General features: G+C 44.9%; 1 protein-coding gene across 5 annotated transcripts in view; it reads right to left on the bottom strand.

Moving 5' to 3' along the window:
- The window catches only part of Spats2l (spermatogenesis associated serine rich 2 like), a 167,121-nt gene that overhangs the window by 42,830 nt on the left and 101,614 nt on the right, over positions 1–22,677 (bottom strand). For 4 of the 5 annotated variants that reach the window (XM_038315408.1, XM_038315409.1, XM_038315410.1 and 1 more), the window contains 3 exons: positions 19,827–19,876; positions 16,348–16,594; positions 1–207 (listed from right to left, as the gene is read on the bottom strand). In XM_038315408.1, the coding sequence (XP_038171336.1) occupies positions 1–207; positions 16,348–16,594; positions 19,827–19,876 (504 nt within the window). The remainder of the gene's footprint in view (positions 208–16,347; positions 16,595–19,826; positions 19,877–22,677) is intronic. The other variant, XM_038315412.1, reaches the window with a different exon arrangement.

Genomic DNA, 22,677 nt, shown 5'->3' with positions numbered 1-22,677 from the left:
CTCTTTTCTTGGCCAGCTCATCTGCCTTTATTTCGAGATGAGCTGCGGGGGCATTGGACTTAACAGGAGATGTTTTTGCCTTAGGCTTGCTTGGGTTACAAGGCTGCCCAGATGACCACTGTAGACCATCTGGCCTCTCTGATGGTCCATGAATAGCTTTGGGGCTCCCATCTAAGGAGATGTTCTGTTGCAGTAGTCTGTTGCCTTCTGTAAGAGAACACCAAATAATGACTGAAGGGGTAACGCAAATACACGGGCGGCCGAGTGATGGGGGAGGGCAGGGTGTCCGGTTCCATTCCCAGGCTGGCAATAATGCCTTGCCCTGCAAAATACCGAGGGGACCTTCTTCCAGGATTCCCAGGGGGTTTGAGGTAACACCAGAAAGGGCCTTGGGTTTAGAGTCAGAAGACGTGAGTCTGTGTGGGCTCTGGGAACTGCTCGCAGAGAGAGGTGGACAAGCTGTTTAATATCTGAGCCCCACTTTCCTCACTTGTAACTGCTTAGCAAGGTATTAACAGGCTTGCAAGAGATGAATATGAGTCTCCATCTCTCCCTTCCCCCTATTCCAATAAAAGCTTATGCATCCTTCAGGGTGAGCTCGCACTGAAACCAAAATACGCAACCCCCCCCCCCATGTCCATTAACGCTTTGGGGTACTTCGTTCTGAGTTAAGGAAGGCAGGAGAGGGATTGGCGATGGGGCAAGCATGGAGTGACCACGGGCAACATCATCATTTCATCTAATTTATGGCGGGATTAAATCGGTAAGCATCACGGTAACGTCTCAACTATCTTTAAATTCCAAGAGCTGGGTTCTCTCTAGAGCTTTGATAGATGAGGCAATAAATTAGCAGCACGTTGTTTTTGGCATCCTTTAAAGGTAGGGTCCGATGTAGTGATTGCTGGTGTGAATTAAATGGCACCTAAGGGCCCCGAAAAGGAACTGTATCACTTTTCAGATTTCACCACAGAGATCTCTGGTTTGAAAAAAAGAAAGAAAGAAAGAAAGAAAGAGAGAGAGAGAGAGAGAGAGAGAGAGAGAGAGAGAGAGAGAGAGAGAGAGAGAAACAAACAAAGAACAAAATGGTGGCCAGTGTGCCTCTGAAGGTCAGGTTCATGGACAGACATGTGGTTAGCAGAAAGAGTACATTCTGGCTTAGAGACTCCAATTCTGATCTTCCTTGCATCCCAGACAGCCCAGCAGGAATGCCTTTACCTCTCTAGCTGGCTGTGGCTCATACCTATGCAGAGTGCCACCCTCTCTCTGAAGCCCAGCCTCCCTGTTCCTCTCTGAGGCACTTACCCACTCTTGCTTCTTCCTGCTTCTCGTTGGCTTTATGTATTACATTTAGTGTACGGCTCCTACGCCTGTCTCTCAGCACTGCCTTGCGAGAGGCTATGACCTCCGCGAGGGCAGACACTGAGCCAGATTCCCTTTCTAAGCTCCGGGACTTGTGTCTGGTTCAATAGATTTCTGCAGAACTGTGATTGAGTTAAAGTACACTTAGAATGATTTCATAGGGAAGAAAAAGAAAGAGGCGAGGTACACCTTTCCCGACACTGTCACAAACATTACGAAGACCGGGGGGAAAGTGTGAGAGAAGGCGGTCCGGGTCCCAGACAATTTGATTTTAGACATTAGCTCATTTATGATAAATACGACTTGACTCTGGTACGACCCATCATTCATAACCTGCCTATCAAAGAGTTTCCCTGATACGATGGAAACATTACTGAAAGGGAAATTATAGCACACAATGGAATGTCCAGAAAGGGCAGTGAACAGCGAGCAAACACTTAAATCGTATTTCTTGCGGTCACGGGACCAATTGAAATGGTAAGGTTGTAATTTAATCCTGAGTTGCACTAACGTAGAACGTCACTCTGTGAACGACAGTGGCTGTCAAGCTTCGGTGTGAAATGACTCTCCCTCGGTACTGTTCACACAGCAAGTCCCTAAGGATGGTCTCTGGAGAGCCCACCTGAGGATGGATGTATAAACAGTTGTGTTGATACAATGTCTAAATCCAAAGTGGTTCCAACTCACGCCCTTCCTACATCACAGCTGAAGCTCAGTCTTGGTGTGCGGCTCTACATTCAGAATCTTAAATTCAGCACGGCACAGCAAATTAGTAGCGGTCTTGGAAATATGGGGGTGGGTGGCCCTAATGGAAATGATGACCTTGGGAGAAGAACAGAAATTATTCTGTTAAAGATGCAAATGAATTTTAAACAGGAGACAAGCATGTAAATAAATATGAACTCATTAACCCGGAGCTAAAAATATTTTGTTTGTGCGTCAGAGGAAAAAATATGTAGGCTATTGATTCCATTCACCATTCATCTCACAAATGTTTATGGAGAAATTTTAATAGCAATATTTTTGCCTTCTGAAAAATCATTATTGGGGGAATCATTGAACACTGGGGATTATTTACAATGCCCAAAGACCACTTGGATCTATCTGCACACTGGCTAGGTAGATTAGTCTATAAATATGGCGAAACCCCGGGGTTCTCTCTGAGAGTTACACAACTACAACAGAAGGATGGCCATTGGGCCACAAGTCCTGGACTTGCAGTCATACAAGAATGGAAGTTCTTTCCTGGATGCAGTGATTTCCCTTTAGCATCAGAAGCACCATCAGGTCTCCCCCTGGAGTCCAGCTTTAAAATTGAACAGCCTGTAGCTTACCGGAGTTGATCCACACAGGTACACAATCAATGAGGTAGCCATTCCCCATGTGTGGCTATGGAATAGCTAAAATGTGACTTATCCAAACTGACATGAGAAGTCCTATAGGAAGCATAGACTGTTCTTTTAAAAAGCTTGACACGAAACCTTACAAAGATTCTTTAATAAATTCTAAAAATATGGAGACTGAAGGGTATAGCTCAGTGGTGTAGTATTTGCCCAGAATATGCAAGGCCCTAGGTTGGATCTTTAGCATTGCAAAGAGGCCAACAAATAAATATTAATCACACGTTGAAATGATCATATTTTAGACATATCAATTTAGATAACATATTACCCAACAGAAACCACCTTATACCTTTTAATGTGGTTATTAAAAATATAGAATTATATTTGGGCTTGCATTGTATTTCTACTGGCTAACACTAGCATAGACTGTAAGAAATGGAGAGTTTGCAGTGCTCAGTCACTACTAATCTATATTCTACGATGAGAAGACATTTATTTTAGTCTGCATTTTCTGTGTGTGAAAAGCTGAGGCAGAGATACAGGTCTTGCTTATCATCCTAGGCTTGATATTGACTGCTACAGGATAAACAATGAATGAGTGAATGAATGAATGAATGAATGAAAAATATGTAGCAATGACTTTGCATATCTAGGGTCATTCCAACGGTAGGGCACCTCATCAGATAGGAGCCTCTGTGGCTTTAATATTCATCCAGGACTTGAGCCAAATTTGTGACCTCTTGGAAAGAGCGAATTTTCTCAGATTTCAGCAAAAACTACACATTTTACTTTCTGTCCCAGGTGTTTATCTTAACAATGGCGCCCAGAAACTTCTGTGGTTGTGAATGTCACAATTACGAGAACCCTTTCCAAACGGAAAATAATTAGCAGTTCTTCACACAGCTAGCCAGTGACTCGCAGAGGAGCATTTTAGCTTTCTGATTCAAGGAGACTCTAGGGACACTTCGCATGGACTCGCTGATGTGCTAGCTCTGGCTTTCCTATAGAGCACAGTGAGCCACATCTCCCTGCCCTTGACACCAATACATACAGTGTAAGAAGCTGATAGCGAGCCCCATGTGACCTTCTTTGTCTCAGTTGCCCCGGCAACACGGTTGGAAAAACAAATGGCGGTTTGCGTGAGTTGGTGTCTGGACTCTATTGTATCCATTGATGTAGTTATCTGTCCCCATTATATCTATGTAAGAAGCCCCAGTATCAGACAATGTATGCTCTCCAGATTTATTTATTTTTACTCTAGAGATTATTTTGTCTACCATAGGTCCTTTGCATTCTAATATACATCTAAGAATTAGATTTTTTCAATAAAGAATTTCAATAGAAAATCTGGCAGAATTTTAGTTGAATTTGTGCTCAAGCTACAAGCCAATTTGAAAAAGAAAAAGCTGGCCTATTGTCAATATTGAATCCTTTGATTCTAAAACATGTATCTCATCGTTTATTTGAGCCTTAAAAATTATCTTAACTAAATTGTTTTAGTTTTGGGGTCTTAAATATCAATAATCAAATTTATTCCTAGGTATTTTAGACTTCTTTTGTTTTGGTATGTAAGATTTAAATTCTTTTAAATTGCCAAATGTTGGTTACAATTATAGAAAAAGGAAACTCTAAGGTGTGTGTGTGTGAGTGTGATTGTGTGTGTGTGTGTGTGTGTGTGTGCATAAACAGGCCCCAGATCTTAGCACAACTGATACCGTGATGGAAATGCCATTCAGGCCTTGGAACTCAGCACGTATACAGGGAGTTAACACTGGCCAAAATGGGCACAACAACCTAATCCACCAAAGTCAGTAGTTCTGAGACAGTCCCTAGATACACGAACCTTGCGTCCTGGCTTCTGTAGTTGTGGTTTTTGGCTAACTGTTCTTGCTAATTGAGATATATCAACCCAGGATTTATTTTTTGTGCTTCAATGCCCATCCTGAGAAAAACTTGGGACTGCACTCAGGTCCTGAACACCTAGGGTAGTCTCTGGAAGGCTAATAAAGACTTTCTATTGGTTTGAACACACATCCAAGTAGTCTTCTCTGGTTGATACCTCCTAACAGATACCACACAATATTAAACTTATATCCAGAGACTTATTTTATGACCTATTAATTGGTCTATTTTGATGAAAATGCCAGATGTTCCTGAAATGTTGGCTCTATGGCCCTATCAGTCAGGTTAGTTGACAGTACTGAGTACTGATCTTTAATGGAGTTGTCTCATCAATTAGAAAGAACATAGTATTATAATCTACAACTACTATGGATTGGTCTTTTTTTAATTCTATCAGTGCTGCTGCATAGATTTTGAAACGCTATAATTAGGTTTAGAATCGTGAACGCTAGTTGATATACTGACTTGCGTGTTACTATGAAATAGCTCTGCCAGCGTTTCTTGAATTGGAATCTCTTCCTCAGTGCTAATGCTGCCACACCCATCCTCTGTATATCCTTTTTGCACACTGTGGTTTTCCTATGCCCTACTTTTAGCTTTACATTTATAATATCACATCTTCTCTGTCACTATCTGCTTTCTAATTGAAGTTTTAGCCGCTTACGTTTAATGTAATTATTGGTACTATAGATTATATCTACCATGTTGAGTTTATATTAGTCTAAAAAATTAAAAACAACTAGAGATCATTGTAAAGATTACAAGATTGTATTATCTGTTTATCACAATGTCCTTTCAATAAACATGTTCTTCATGAACATGAAGTTAAGAACCATGTAAGAGCATATTACTTAACTACTTCTGTCAATACAGACACACGGGCTTGCATTTTTAACCATGTATGAACAACTATGTACGGATGTAAATTTTAAAATTTCAAAAACCTCTTTTCTCTAGATTTTAGTTGCTTTTGTGTAAATCCGATGCTTTCCAAGAAGACTGTAGAAAGTAGACAGGCAATTTAGCTCTAACCTCAAGGGGTATAGTAAATACAGCAGCTGTAAAGTCATTATTTTAACCTATTAAAATGCTTTAAGAGACTTCCCCAAAGATGATATTCCAATAAAGCCTGATCATGCTTAAGGGTTGTAAGGTAGTTTTATCTGGAAAAATCGATACACAATGCACAACTTTGTTGCTAAGAATTATGTTTAAGATTCCTAAAGTCTGTGTCACTTTAAGCAGGTCAGTGCTCTCTTAAAATTACTGAAGTAAATACAATTACATTTTATGATGACCGGTAATATAATTGATAGCTCTTGGGTACCCGATATTACTGTTTTTCAATATTTATAATAAGAGAAATACAAATGAAAATTACCTTAGGAAATAATCTTTTTTAAAAAAACAATAATAGTGCAACCTTTCTAGGCAGAAGTATATTAAGAACTTAAGCTCACATATATGTGCAAGCACACACACACACACATGCACGCGCACACACATGCACACATGTGCACACACACAAGGGCCCAGGAATAATCACAGAAGCCTTGCACTACCGCGTGGTTCCTAAAATCAGAGATAAACTGAAAGAATCCATATGGACAATTTAGAAACAGTTAAAAGATGTGACAAATTCATAAAAATAATACATCCGTTAATAAACACAACGCTTTATATAGCTAATATACACTAATAAATATGACCTCCCCTCTCCTCAGAGAAGCTTCCCTATGGGGTGGATGGCTGTCAGTACTGAGTCTCACAACTTCTCCAAGAGAGAGACTCAGAAACTATGGAGGGAGCGCCTCCCTAAAAGGACAGCTCTATCGCCGCCCTTCCAGCAAGGCTCAGGAGAGGCTATGGAAGAAGAGGTAGGAAAATCTCAAGAGCCAGAGTTCAGAGAAGATTGCTTAGGAAACTGTACTCTGGGACTCAGGGAAGTGAGGGTTCAGACCCCACCCCAAATGAGGCACTTTGGCAACTGATGGCCCCTGAGAGAAGGGGCATGAGTTTATGATGGCCCTTAGCCTGTGATCCAGCGGTCGCCTACGTTCATGAAGGACTAGTCTGGATGTGAGCACACTCTGAGCACATTATTTTTGGAGCTGGAGAGACGGCTTGGCCTCTAAGAGTACTCCCAGCTCTTAGACTGGACCAGAATTCAGTTCCTGGCACCCAAGATGGGTGGCTCACAGCCTCCTGTAATTCCAGCACCAGGGGATCTAGCACCCTCTGCCGGCCTTGGAGGGCACCTGCACACATGTACATACATCCAGACACCTGTACATGCACCTAATTATTTTAAGTCTTTAAATACATTGAACTCATGTATGAAATGACTAAAGAATAAATAAAAAATTAAAAAAGAGAAGTGAGAAGCCAAACGTTGAAATAGGGTTGTACTATAGCAGAACCTCCTCTCTGTTGTAATCATAAATAAAAGATGAGATACCATGGGAAGAATAACCTTAACAGATATTTAATGATATGATGCTCATACTTCCACGCTAAGTAAAGCAGAATGCAAAAATACACATGCTATGTAATTATTTTTGTGAATAGTCCGTGTGTCTGTGCCTTAAAGTAATTTTGAAATGAAATTTAACAACGGTTGTTTTGGGGAGGCAATATTTATCTAATGGAATTTCCCAAATTTCCTCAATTAGGACGAAGTCATTTTAAACACAGAAACACAAGCTCTATAGTTATCTCTAAAAAGCAAAAGATAAGAACTTAAAATAAGACTCCAGCAGGACACAGGGTCCCTGTGCACTGAACCTTTAGATCCAGGAACAAGAGTTACTCTTTATTCAAAGAAGTCAAACTTGGGTTTTTGAAAAAAAAAAGCACAGTTTGCAGAAGGATCTAGGGGGCAAGAGGCGATGTGGGGGTTTCCTGAGCGCACTTCTGTAGTACTGAGAGAGAGATGGGACGGTGGTTTGGGTGGGAAGAAAGAGGTAGAGACGGTGAGAAATGGATCCGTGCATACCTGGATCCATACCAGTTCCTGCTGGTAGACCGATAACAGGGGCAGCGGGCGGGGAGAGAGGGAGCTGTCCTGAATGCTTGCTAGACCTCTGCCTTGCATGGATTATGAACTCGACGAAAGAGAACCAAGCTTAAAATGGAGATCAAGAGATGGTTTGGAGCGTGCCATAGAAGTGATTCGAAATGTCTAAATGAAAACATCAACTACAGTCCCAAATTTCAGAGAAGAATACAGACTAGGAAGATTGGGGTGAGCCACCTGACATAATTAAAGTCAGGTCATGGTCCAAATGATCCAAGGAGAGAGCATACCTGCATGATGAAGGACTTGGGGCCAGCCAAGCCTTGAGGAGACTTCACAGTCCAACAAACAGGCAAAAAACGGTTCTCAAAGAAACCCGAGGAAAGGCAACAAAGGGGGCCGTGCCGTGGAAGCCAAGTTGAAAAAGACACGGCGGGTAAAGACAGAGGTGTAAACAGCGGGACGTCTGCTTGAAGGAAAGAGACGAAACGTCTGCTAGATGCAGTTGCGGGGAGGTCGCTGCGGACCGTGGGCGCAGTGTCTGTGCAGAGATGGGATGGAAGTCATCGCAAACGGTCTGATGGGTGAGGTGGGGGTGCTGACGTGGAGACCGGGGTAAAGATAACTCCTTTGAGAGATTACAGAATAATGGCCCAGTGATGAAACCTCAGGGAAGTTCTTCCTGTTACATCCACTTCCCTGCCATCTTTTCTCCCACCTCTGCAGGGCAGGGCGGCTCTCAGCCACACTGACTTTGCAGTCGAGACCAGAACATGGAGGTTAGCCAGACATAATGTCAGTTCTGCCCTTTCAAAAATTTCCTTAGTCGTTATTATTCCACCTGAATCCCAGGGAACCCGAGCAGCTTGGAGGCCATGAAAGCGGGTGATGCCCTGACTGGAGACATTGTATTAAAAGATAACAGGTAACAGCAGCGGATCAAGCTGTCAGAGGTAGAAGACAGACGTGTAAAGTCAAACGTACGCCACTGTCTTCGTTCCTCGCGAGGCAAGTTCAACCCTCTTTGCATCTGACAGAGCTTCGTTCAAAGCTTTGCTTAAAGAAAAAAAATCTTAAAACCTTTTTGGAAACCCCTTCTTCTCCGTGTGTGCATTCTATTCAAGTCCTTTTGGAACTGAAGCCACCATGTCGAGGTTCCGAAGGTAGGATATTTAGAGATGAGGATCAATAGAGGTGTTGTTGCTGGACAAGATACAATGATGAAGGGGAGAGAGGCCTCTGGGCTTCACCTGCCTAGGAAACAGAGAAGTAGCTGAGGGCATTGGCTGTCCGGTGGCCCTGGGTCACTATAGCCAGTGCCTGTCTGTATCCATTTCTGCTCTTGACTACTCAGAGAAAGAAAGCAGAGCTCGGAGTCACGGAGGGTAGAACTGAAGGCCTCTCCTACAATTACCTGCCCATTTCAGCCCCAGGGATGCTTGAAGAAAAGGCGAAAAGCCAAGCAGTGCACACCTCTACACGGAAGTGAGCCAAGACCTTGGGTCCGAAAACAGTAATTAAAGAGGAACACAAAAGATAATTACGTGCTTTGAAACAACAATAAAACGTGTGTTTGTAAGAGGGCACACAATCTCAGCTCTCTATAAAATGTAAGATATCTCTAATTTTTCAAAGACAGCAGAAACCTACGCTGATAATTGCGGGGGCTTCTCCGAGGTGCTCGCCAAGTCCAAACAAACAAGCTAACAAACCTGGCCGTGGAGACCACCACGGCTTGGCATGGGATACTGAAGTACCCGTAGCTCAGCTTAAACATCTCCTCTTCGGATGCTTATATCAGTGTGACCTCATCCGAAGCCACCACACACCCACCATATCTTCAGAGAAGAGGCTTAACCATCTTAGGAGCTTCATTTTATGTTGGCTTTTTATCTATCTATTTTCCCTACTGGACAAAGTACGTAAACTCCTTTGGAGCAAATGCACGGTCGTCTGGTTCATCTTCACATCGGGTGTGCCTTTAGATGCTCAGATAGATTTGCTCATCAAGTAAACCAGGGGCACAGTGATTTCCTCTCTGCCAGATTCTGTGCTGCGGGCTCCGAGCTATATTCATTCACTGCTCACTCACCCAAACCTTGGACAGTTAGATTTTTTTGTTTGTTTGTTTTGCTTTGCAAGGAGTAAAAATGAAACACAGAACGGTTAACTTTCCCATGGGCACACAGCCCGTAATTACACAAGATGGAGGCTTGAGCCCAGACATTTCCATGGCTGGGCACCCCATTTCTTGCTCATGATCTGTTACGTCGTTGGAGAGCAGGCACCTTTGAAACCCTAGACTACACAGATTTCGCTTCGTTGTGAAAGTTCCAGGCTAGCAGCGTTCCTGTGGGTCTTCTCTAATCCTCTGTCCCAGTGCTGGGCTTAGAGGAGCAGGAGGGATCCTGTTCGAGCTCCTGCCAATAGTAACAAGACAAAAAGTCTGTGTGGAAACCGTGTAGGCGCCTCAAAACACGGATGTGTTCTGGGTAACACCCACATTAGAACACAACAAGCCCCTTTCTTTCTCCTGTGGTTGATTCCATGTTGAGAACAAGGTGAGGTGGCAGTTCTGTGCTTGTAAGCCCCTCAGGTCTGTATTGTAAAGGGACGGCAGGCACAGGGACAGGGACAGGGACAGGGACAATCTGCAGTCCGGGTTGTGGAGGCCAGCACACACGGCAGGGAATCCTCCGCTTGTGACAAACAGGAAAAGAAGATGCTTTAGGGATGAGAAACTCTAAAGGGGAACTGCTGGTGGCCCCAGTCCTGCTTTCCCTCCTCCGTGGGCATAGGTCCAGCTGGAGGGAGACCAGGAGGAACGTGATTTCCTGTTCTGACCCAAACACAGATTAGGCTTAAGAATCCGAGGCTCCAGAAACACAGCAGGAGGGAGATTTGGGGAAACTGGACCCTAAGGTGCTTTAGATGTTTAGTTTGGAGGCCTTAAGGGGGGTAAAAATGACTATCTTTAGCACTGCTTTTGATAAAAATAAACCTCCGTCTAGTCTTTGCTTGAACTTAGTATTTGGAAACAGGATGGTTTGGACTGGATTTTATATATATAAAAGATCTCATCTGGGTTGTCCTGAAATACAGAAAGAACGACTCTCAGGCCTAAAGCCTACTTCTCAACCTCCACGCTCCGTGCCGACATGTAGCACTGTCCCAGCTGACAGCGCTATATTTACAGCCTAGAATGATGGTGCTCTGGGCGGTTATTTTTCACGGAGGAAGTCATGCTAACACCCCGGAGCCACCCGCATATATCTTAAAGCTAACTTTTCACCTACCAGAATAATGACTCTGTTTAAGACTTTCAAAAAAAAAAAAAAAAAGAGAGAGAGAGATCCTGAATGTCAAGGTGTTATAAAAAGATAAAACACGCCTTGCACACGTCCACAGCCTGCTGCCGGGAGGGATGTTCACGGCAGGCTTTGTCGAGCCGGTTTCATTACTGGAGAGGCTGATAAATGTACCGCCACTAGTAGCCCAGAGATTTCCTTCCGGCTCAGTCTGCGAATCCACTCAAGCACAGAATATCATTATATGGCTTTATTACTATTACTTTTTCCTAATTTTTCAATTACACGTATTTTAAAATTTGGTTTTTTTAGGAGTTAAGAGAGCTCGTGGCTTTAGCATTAATTCTCCATTGCAATTTAGATAGACCTAACAGAGTCAAGTTTTGCCAAAATTCAGAAGGGGGAAGAGTACTTCCTTGGCCTCTCCATGCAGGAGCCTGGGTTCCCCAAAGAAACAGGGCTTAAGGCTGCACCTCATCCATCCTTCTGCTCGGAATGGGGCACCACGTATACAAGTTCTGACATTCACCTGTGATTTGTCTGTTTGTGGGCTCAGGACTTCTGATAGATTAAACAAGTGTTTTAGAGTGCTTGAACAGTTTTGGCACAAACTTCATGATGGGCCTTTACTATCTTTGGGAGGAATAAAACCTAACCAATCACAAACTTCTTTTAAAATCTATGACTACAGCACGTGGGATGCTGATGGAGCCAACGGTCAACCCAGAGGGGCTCTCTTTCTTTTACAAATCCACCTAATGACCTTCTACTCCCATCATGCATTTTCTGCAAAAAAAAAAAAAAAAAAAAAAACGCTCACAGAAATCATAAATATTTATGAGGAGTCAATGACAGCAACAATATGTTCAGGTGACACTCAAAAGAACCAAAAGGATACTGAGCGGCATTTTGTACTGATCGTACAGATTCTTCCCAGAAAGCCTCATGCCGGCGAGGTTCAAGTCCCCTTGCAGAGAGGATAGCTTTAGTTGGTGCTTAGTTGTCAAGGGGCTACCCGCGGGGAGGTGAAGGGCTTCTGCCTTGCACTCAGTCCATTTACTTGACAGATTTACTGAAACTGTGTTAGGACAGAGGCATAAATTATGAGTCAATGAGCACATATACAGCTAGGCTTTTAGTTTATGATTGATATCGAAACAGCAACTTGAGTAATCAGACTTTGGAAGTAATTCGTGTGAAGGCAATAACAAGTGAAGCTGGGAATCTGCCGTTTGGTTATTTAATTTCTTTCTCCTGTCCTGACTATAAATCAAAAGAGATTTTAAAAACTGAATTAGAGCCGGGCGGTGGTGGCGCACGCCTTTAATCCCAGCACTCGGGAGGCAGAGGCAGGCGGATCTCTGTGAGTTCGAGACCAGCCTGGTCTACAAGAGCTAGTTCCAGGACAGGCTCCAAAGCCACAGAGAAACCCTGTCTCGAAAAACCAAAAAAAAAAAAAAAAAAAAAAAAAACAAAACAACAACAAAAAAAACTGAATTAGAAATTCCTAGAGAATTTGGATTCAAAATGAAAGAGGTGGTTCTCATTGCAGTCGCTGCTTGGTTTTAAGACATTGTGTAGTTGATGAGTGACCACAGCACTATGGGCGGAGTTGGTAGGAAAGGGGGAGAAAATGAAGGCTGGAGGAGAAACTTAAAGACTTCCGGTGTGATACCGAGTGTCATGACCTGGCCTCCCCTTGCTATGTTCCTCAGTTGGTGCATGCCGCCATCGGATTTTGTTTGTATTTTGAAATCCTAGGCAGGAAAATGTTGTATAACAGTCTTTTTGTACACTATGAGTATGTATCACTCTGGTTGGTTCAATAAAAAGAACAGCCAAGAGCAAGGCAGTATTTTCGGGATCAGGGGAGTCTGGGAAGAAGAAGGGTGGAGAGACCAGGAAACAGAGCAGGCAGCATTGAAAGTAAAGGAAACTGACCCACGCAAAGGAATGTAGATGAAAAGATATGCGTTAATTTAAGTTATAAAAGGCAGTTAGAAACGAGCTGAAGCTATTGGCCAAGCTTCCGTAATTAATCAGTCTTCATGTAGTTATTTGGGAACTGGCAGGTGCAGTAGAGAAAGACTCATTACAGGGATAATCTCAGTCACCTTTGGCTTGTCACAGGATAACCCCAACAGACAAGGGGGCTGAGCAAAATTCTCCGTACCCATTATACCCTTCCCTGTCTTCTCTGTCACCTTGTCCCTGACCTTCCCAGTCTTCTCTGTCACCTTGTCCCTGACCTTCCCTGTCTTCTCTGTCACCTTGTCCCCGACCTTCCCTGTCTTCTTTGTCACCTTGTCCCCAACCTTCCCAGTCTTCTCTGTCACCTTGTCCTCGACCTTCCCTGTCTTCTCCATCACCTTGCCCCTAGATCTCTCCATGCCCACCAATCTATGACATCTCAATCGCTCAGGTGGAGGTGGCATCTCTGCTCTCCAAGCCTGAAATTCACTGTATTCCACAGTCTTCGCTACAAGAATATCAGAGAGCGAGTCCCGCAGAGCCTACCCCACGGGTATCCTTCTCAGACTTCACCTGGCATCTGGTACTCAACTAAGAGTCTCCCAGGAGTGCCCATCCCAGTCCTCCTGGTGTAGGCTTGGGCACCCAGCACCCATCAGACTGAATTTGTAGCAGTTGCGTTCTCAGAGATTTTACAGATGCATCTATTTATGTATTGACTCTTTCTTCATATATTAGACAGAAAGAAACACTGTCTACAATATCCAGCTGAATATTGCCTTTTCCATCTTAAGCACAAAGTGGCTCATTGTATATGTGAACATCAAGATCTCATAGTTCACCTAGCCCAAAAGGTCTTAGGTCTTGATTGAAATTCTGTGTCTAGGCAGGTTCCATCACACATACATTTATTTTTAGGATTTGTTATAACCATGGGGTAGTGGGTAGTTTTAATTATTGAAAGTTATGGCTTGAAGTGGTCCCCAGAAGTACTAGAAAGTGAATTCCTCATACTGAATGGTGGGAGGAAAGCCTTTAATGGTGTGATTGGGACCGAGGACGCCATACTTGGGACGAGACTGCAGTGGTTTCAGCGGGGGATTCGTAGTCTAGACCCTTCAACTCTCTCATGTCTTCTTTGCCAGTGTTTGACTTCCCAGTCTCTAGGACCACGAGCCAAACAAGCTTCTGGTGCTTACAATTTCCTGTCTATAGCGTTCTGTAGCGCGGCGGTCAGAAACACACCCAAAACGGTTTTCTTATATTACAGAAAAGTGACAGGCCAGTAGGGAAGAAACGATGTACCCAAAGATTGACAATGTATTAAGAAATTGCCTTCTTCCACGCTCACAATATCGGGGCTGGCTCGCCCATGCCTCTGCCAATGGGGTTGGCTAAATTGTGCTGCCCACGCAAGGGGCAGGGCCTGCTCTCCTGGGTGTTGCAGCTGGTGGCAGGCAGGGGGCAGTTCTCAGTCCCTTCTGATCTCAGGTCCAGCTCTTCACCTGCATCAGGCGTTGATGGTGGTGGTGGGGGGAGGGGTGCATGGGGAGCATCCCCCCCCATGCTGCCACATTACAGATGAGCAATGGGGACAGCTTTTCCATATTCGTAACTTTGGGGCTACCTCATCCACTCCTCCACCAACAAGACTGGTTCTGTCGTGCTGCTCAGGCCAAGAGGACGTTCCACTGAGCGTCCAGCCAAGAAACCAGGGGCCTTGAACCAGACTGATGACGACTCATCGCAATGAACTCTTGCAAGTTAAGATACACGGACAAAAGAGTTTATGGCGTGACTCATGTCACACTGCAGCTTCCACGGCAAGATTTTTTTTCCCCTTTTTTTTTTTCCTCTTAAATTTTATCTGGGGGAGAGGTGCGAGGGCAGAGGGCAGATACAAAGGAACGAGAAACGAATGGGATCCAGATGTGAAAGACGCAAAGAACAAACAAAAAGGAAATTAAAAATAAAAGCACCAAAATACATACATACATACATACATACATACATACATAAAAGTACCCTTCTAGGGCTGGTGAGAGAGCCTGGTGGATAGGCATACTTTCTGTGCAGACACGAAGATCAGAATTTAAATCCCCAAGTCCCACGGAAGCAGCTAAACACGGCTGTGCATAACCGCTGTGCATAGTAGGCAGACAGGAGGGTCTCTGGGGCTTGCTGGCTGTCAGCCTGCCTTGTGGTACAGCAAGAGGCTCTACCTCAAAGGAATGGGTGGGGAGTTCTAGAGCAAGAGACCCCTTACAGACTCCTCTGGCCTTCACACTGGCATACACGCCTGCACACACGTGTACATAGAATACCGCACACACACACATACACCCACACACGTAGACTTCTGAAGTTACTTGAGAGCTGGAGTGTATATAATGAATCCACATTCTAATACTCTCAATTTTCTTCCAGTCCACCGTATAAAAGGAGATAAAATTATCTGGTCTAAAGAAAGAGTTTAATAACATTTTCTCTTGTCATATTGTCTTTCCCTTATTCCAGGGGAAGCATCTCTTCAAGTTAGCAATACCTAGTCCCCCGCCCCCCCCCCCCCCCAAGATCCTACCATGAACTAATCTGAGGGATTGGGACTCAGACAGACCCTGACAGGCAGGATAGGGAGAGGGGTGGCAGTTAGGTAAACAGGATGGTGAGGGGCTCCTTCCTCACCCCCAGACCTGAGACCAAAGCCTGGCAGCTAAAACAACAACCTCGAGGGTTTTTTCTTCCTGCCCATGGGGTCCCTGCTCCGCAAGTTCAAGGCTTAATCAGGTTGTGTTTCACAACCGCTGTGAGCCAATCAGTCATTCTGCCTTCCTCAAACTGAACAACCCTAAATTAGAGGAGGAAGACCCTTCGAAGACTTAAAAACAAACAAACAAAACACAAAAACGAAAACAAAAAACCCCCGTAGCCCTCAAGAGAAGCTGAGCCTCAGTCTCCCAATCCCCCTCTGCTTTGGGGAAGGTCTCACTCCATGTGCTTGCTGTTATGTGTGTTTCTTCACCCCTAACAAAAACCTTTCTTTATTGGCTGGTTCTGGCTGATCCACTCTGCGGCGTTTGAAGATTCCCCAGCTGTTCCATGTTAACGCTCAAGATATTTCCTGCCTTTTAATCCTTTAACCGACATAGAAAATAACCAAACAGAACAAGGAGCCTAGACAGGAACAGAACTGTGGGGCTTTTCAGTGGGGGTGGGGTGGAGGTGGGGATCCTTTGAGTCCACAGGGACAGATGGAGCATCTCTTGGAGCCCACGTACTGTGTGGCTTCAGGACTCATTGACATCTACACACTAGCAGTTCAGAGTTTCTCATGCGGTGCAGCAGCAGCCGCAGCAGCAGCCAGAGCTGCAAGGCAGTAACCTCTGCGTGCATGCATGTTGTGCTCTGTGCCCATCACCCTCAGCAAACACACTTAGGAACAACTGACCTGTGGTCCCACGCAGAGCCCTCGGTGGTTCCTCCAGTATTGAGATCTTTCTCTCACGTGGCGGGAGGGCCAGTTTTTCTCGGGCAGAGTCAGGGGACGAGCTGTCCTTGTCACAACCATTCATGTGACCATTGTGCATCAGTGGTACCTGTGGCTGCAGGGGCCCCACCTCCGGCCTCTCCGCCTTGTCCTTGGTATCTTTGTTGCTTTGATGCTGCTTGGATTTGCTTCTTTTCCTTTTATTATTCTGCATCGGGGAACAGACGAGAAAACAGAGCTGTGTTCAGCAAAGGCTCCTGAGCATAAAGTAAAAGAAGACAATCCTTCTGACACCCGGTGTTTAAGAGCATGGGTGAGAACACATTTCTATTAAACACCCAAATTAATCTAAATATTGTGCTTCTAAAGTCGGTTATTTAATTTATTTTACGTTGCGATTGTACTAAGCGAAAAGTTCCCTTAATTTTAAAGGAAAAAATACAGGAGTAATAATTAAGTAGCAGGAAGGTAATTTAAGCAACTTAAGAAATACTCTTAGAGCATAGGTGGCAAAACAAAAAATTTTAACAGCTCTGGGAGAATTGGTTAGATAAGGAAATAATAGCTCCTGCTTCTTGGAGCAGTTCAGGACCAGGAGGGCAGCTGAACACTCAGGTACTGTGATCTGAAGGGAGCCTGAGTGACAGGAATAACCCGCCAGAGCAAAACCAGCCTTGTGTAGTAGTTTCCTGAGACATTGTACCCTTCTGGAAGCTCCTTAAGAAGGAAGGTAAGCAGCTTCTTCGCAAGTTCCTGAAACTGATCAGATCCACTGGGTCCCTCCATCCTAAGCTCCTAAGAGTAAACAATACTGTTGGGAGTCCCTCCCGAACCAGACCAACCCAAAGAAGACTTTGGGACAAACCAAGCTGGCTGGGAGAAGCAGAAACCAGCTGAGCGGTCAGGAAGGGGTCTAGATCAACTGAGGCAACTGGAAAAGGCAGCGTCCGACCTGCTGAGCTGCCTGCAGGCTGCGCCAAGTGCTCCAGGTTCCCTCTTTCGTGAGTTGTCACCCACGCTGGAGTGGGTTTTGTCTTTTTGAGTCATTTCTGTTCCTCTAAGTAACCCCTCACTCATATTCCTGTAATGAGCCCCAATAACACTTATGTGTTTTACCAAATTAGACTTTGTTCTGTCCTGAGATCCTGTCTGGGGTGAACAGACGTGTGTTGTGTCCCCCCAGGGGAAGTCCGTCACACAACCAAAGCAGCACAAGCAAGGCTGACTTGGATCTCTGCAAAGTCGCTGACCAATCAGGAAAGTAGAGGAGTTGCTGCCAGTGTCCAGCAAAACCAAGGCAGTCAGAGGCTTCAGAATCATCCTGTGGTGATTATTTAAGTCAGGGCAAGGGCTACTACAAGGTAATACCAGATTTGTCCACTCCACCCGGACCCAGGACTTCTCAGTGGCTAGCAGAACAGAGCAAGGTTCGTTACAAACGCTTTGAAATACCTCTGCGTTACATTTTTAAACAAAGTGTTTTAGATCTTCACAGAACTCTGCTGTAATTTTCCTCATACGCTTGCTTGGTCAATGAGTGTGTAACAGCATCCGGGAGATGAAGAACGTGTTCTTAATTTACACATCTAGTTTTCTTATATTTGTGCATGTTCTCTCTGTTTCTATCCTGCTGCAAAGCATGTGTGGATGTCAGAGCAGGTTCTCTTCTCCCACCACAAACTCAGGAGGTCGGGCTGGCAGCAAGCGCCACCTTTACCTGCTAAGCCACCCAGGAGCCCTTGACACTGGTATTTTCTTTTCTTTCTTTTTTAAATATTGATTTATTTATTATGCATACAATATTCTGTCTGTGTGTATGCCTGCAGGCCAGAAGAAAGCATCAGACTCCATTACAGATGGCTGTGAGCCACCATGTGGTTGCTGGGAATTGAACTCAGGACCTTTAGGAAGAGCAGGCAATGCTCTTAACCTCTGAGCCATCTCTCCAGCCCCCGACATTGGTATTTTCTTTACGTGGTATTCCATGTACTTAACAATCAGTATTGCAGACGCCTGGCCCAAATTAGAAAGTATGTCTCACCTGTGGAGTCTGCGCATGCCCGCAGGGCACTCAGAGACCCAAGGAACCTGCTTTTCCCTCTTTAGCTTCCCTACCTCCCGACTCTTCCTTTAAAGTCATAGCCGTGTCCTGGTTCTTCTGAGTGAGAGATCTGTATTGTTGAGCACAGGTAAAAAGCGAGGGAGGAGACTAACACCCCCACACCCTCACACACACCACTGACTTCTGGAGTTTCTGTCTAGTGTCCACTGGGTTGGGTCTGGAGACCATCTCCCTACTGAACCCTTAGGACGGAACTCAGTAAGGAGCTCTGTCTGCAGCTGCTGTTTGCACACGCCCGCCAGCCCCAAATCAGAGAAATTCAAACCACACATCTGAAACTTTCCCATGTAAAGATAAATGTCGCCTTTCAGTCACTTGCAAGTCCTCTGTCTCTGTCTCCCAGGGAAGCCTGGGAGGCTATGATTAAACACAAGCAGACAGTGTCACAAAGGGGTGGCCAGCCAGCAGGGGAGCCTCTCCTGACTCCTCCTCTTCCACGTGAAACCCCCAGGACAGGCCAGCACTTCCTGCGATCTCACAGCTCCATGAAAGCAGCTCTGCTTTTTCATCTGTTCAAAACCTGTTGCACAGGCCTGGGATCTTCCCTTTCAGGGGCAGGGTGGGTTGGTGTCTTAGGTCTATGAGTAGCAAAACACTGGGCTGGGTGGTGCCAGCAGACGTGTGTGTGTGTGTGTGTGTGTGTGTGTGTGTGGTGTGTGTGCGCGTGCGTGCATGCATATATGCATGCAAAAACACGGTGCTGTGCCCAGGAACCACAGAAACCTGTGACCAGATGGTACAGCCTTATCATGTGGATGGGACAGAGGAAAGCCCCCCTGGCCATTGCTGTCTAGGAGAGGCTCAGGAGTGTTCCAGAAGGACTACGCTCTCTATGGCTTTAAGACATTTACTTTTTTTTTTTTTTTTTTAATTAAAGACTGACCTCAGGGCAAAAGGTACCTTAAAGCAGCCTTGGATAGATTTTTTTTTTCAGTTGGAAAAAAAAAAAGTGAAAGTACATTTAGAGCTTTTTAAGTATCTTGGAAGCATTCCTTAAGTTTTTCCTTTGTGCTATGGGATATGTTCGGGCAAGTTAGCCTCCTCACGGCTTTGGATTCTGTTGCTGGCCTCCCCTCAATACTTACTCATGAAGAGGCACAACTCGGGTCCTCCTTAAGCGCCCCTGGTGGGTAAAGTCACGGGCACAGAGAACAAGGCCATCAAGAGTGGCTGGTAAGGGAAGAGAGGCCTGGATTCGGGAGCTTTCTGGGTGTGCATATTAACGAACATAACTCTGGCAGCTTTGTCGAGAGGATAACAGCTCGGGAGTCTTGATGGAAGATGCTACTAATTCACTGTCACCCTTAATCTGACTTACCTTCTTCTTTCCTGTCATGTTCCATTCTTTGAGAACTTGAGTTGCACTGCCTGGATAAAGAGAAAGAGCGTTCAACAAATATCCACACCATCAAGAAGGCGGCAGAGAATTCATCTGAGCCGTGGTAGCAATGGGGGAGGGGGGGCGGGGCAGACTCCTTCATTTATTTTGATACAGCCGACCTTAATAAAAGTGCCAGTTTCGCTTCTCATTTCCAAGATTTTCATTTAATTCGCTGCACAATCTTGGTTTTATAAAAATATTAAGCCCTACTTCGTGAGGCTTACTCTTTTTTTTATCGTGATATTGTCTTAGGGAATATGAACTATATCTTGAGAATTTTCTGGTCGCTTCATTGCCATAGGTGGAATTAAAATCGTTCTCTCTTTGATGTGCGAATGAAGCGTTATACTCCGAGCCAAACATGGGTTTTCTGTGTTATTAGCCGCGGCAGTTGGGCCTTTCTGTGCGGCCATCCTTTCTCCGTTTTTACTCTTGCTCATTGTCTTCGAGACTTGCAGGGGCTGAGGAAGACAGCACTGTTCTGGCTTCTCTCTGTCCACCATGAAAGGGGAGAATGTGTTCTTTATATGGCTTCTATTCCACAACCAACCACGTTCTGTTAAATGGCTAATAAATGAGTAATCGAGCCCCAAGCTCTGCCTGGTCCAGTCACATCCATGTCCTGATGAGGACCCACGCCACCACTGCCAATTACACTCAGTTTCCATGCACTTGAACCAATGTATTCCAACCTCCTGGGAGCAATTTCAGCGACTTCCCGATAAGGAAGAGTCAGGGGATCCCGTATCAGCAGATACTTCTTCAAGGGTCCCAAGTGGTCCAACAACGTTAAGCGTACTCAGATCCCATGACACTGAAAGCTACCTACAAGGTACTGGCTAACCAGAGATGACCTTGGAATATGTCTTAATGATGAATTTCCAACTAGCAGGCCCCTGTGACTGATGGCACCGACAGTCGATGGTTATGGTGTTTGGACAGACTGGTCACTCCTATTGACCCAGAGTTTCCAATTCAGGGCCCTCCTTGTCTTGTTTGAGTTTGCTCACCATGCCCTTGAAATAACAAGGCTGCACACAAAAGGAAACTAGAATTTACCCTCCCTCCCTCCCTCCCTTCCTTCCTTTTTCCTTTTTCTTTTTTCTTTTTGTTGGGGGTATTTTGAGATAGGATTTCTCTGTGTAGCTCTGATTGTCCTAGAACTAGCTCTTGTAGACCAGGCTGGCCTTGAACTCACAGAGATCCGCCTGCCTCTGCCTCCCGAGTGCTGGGATTAAAGGCATGTGCGACCACCGCCCTGCCATGAATTTATATCTTTTATTAACTGGGTCAGCGTTTCTCTAATTCGCCTGAGGAGTTAATATTTGTGGACGGTGTCCTGGTTTGGAGCATTACTCATTGGTTACGCATCAGAGTTACTCTTACAGCTAAGCTTCTATCTTCTAAGTAAAGTTAAACTTGAGAAAACAGTCAAAGCCATTCTTGTCGGGAGGCGGGCTGCTGCGTTTTTGGTTCCATGATCATTCGGTTCATTTTAGTATTTTGATGCTGGTCTTATTTGCAACTTGGACAATGAGCTTACACAGTAATTGTCAAGAAATCCTCTTATTTACAAAGGATTCTGAAGGCATCATTATTCAATCGTAACTGTGTCAAAGATGGCTGGAGGTGTGTCCTGTCAGGCCTTGGGATTCCTGATTTCAGTGTGGCCCACCAAAGACACTCAACAAGTATTTTTCGACTCTGACTGGGTTTTAAGCACCTTTTCCCATTGGTTTACAACTAAACAGGCGAGGAGCCTCAGCACTTGGAGAGCTTTAAGGAGGCCTTGATGTGGAGAAACTGAGAGCCGCAGCGGCAGCAAGGCCTTGCGTTCAAATTTCCGCAGCTGCTGCAACAGAAACCCTTAGGGATTTCAGGGAGATGGGGGTGGAAACGGATGCTGCAAGAAGCCCGGAACGTTTTTTTCTCAACCTTTTCCCATGCGGGTGATGCAGCAAGGAAAATATGACAGGAGAATTTTGAATTTCTCAATTAGGACATACCTAATCATAAAATCTAAATAGGGTGTGTATGTGTGCGCATGTGTTCATGCGGGTAGGCACGTGTGTGTGCATGCATGCATGTAGGTATGCGCATGTGCATGTGCACATGCATGTAGGTGCATGTGTGTGCATGACCGCGTGCATGTATGTGTGTGCATATATGTAGGCATGTGCACGTGTGTGCATGCATGTAGGCATGTGTGTGCATGTGTGCATGTATGTGCGCACAAGTGTGTGTGTGGTGGGGGGCAAATCACAGCTACCATCTGGTCCTAATGATTAAAGATTTTACATTGATATCTTCACAGTGTGCATAGTCATCAAAGCAGGGCAAACGTTGCAAAAGTTGCACATAGTGGCTTTGCTCATGGGTTTGTAAGAATGATCATCATCTGTTTATGTCCTTAGGACCTGAAGCCTCAGGTGCTGAGACAGAGCGTGGGCACAGCGCTTGGCTCTGGCCCTGAAATGCTATTACCCTTGCAGAAAACTCAAGATGGTTATTCCACGCCTCGCAAATTAAGGGACCCGTGCTGTCCTTGACACCTCGAGAAAAAGGTACGGCTGAGAAGTGCTGCCCTGTCTTCCCCAACCTTGTCTGTCAGGTCGCATTTAGTTAGCCCATTACTTACAGGACAGAAAATGATTCCAGGAAACAAGGCATATAAGAACCGTGACGAGAAAGAGATCTTTACTCACAACAAAACATAAGAAAGAAAATCTCTCTACAGTTTACAGAAAAGATACCCAAACTTGCAAATGTGTAGGAGAAACATTTTTCC

Source organism: Arvicola amphibius, chromosome 18, assembly GCF_903992535.2.
Source record: "Arvicola amphibius chromosome 18, mArvAmp1.2, whole genome shotgun sequence".
Taxonomy (NCBI): Eukaryota; Metazoa; Chordata; class Mammalia; order Rodentia; family Cricetidae; genus Arvicola; species Arvicola amphibius.
Note: the sequence above shows the minus strand (reverse complement) of the source record. Positions and strands in the feature narration are given on the sequence as shown.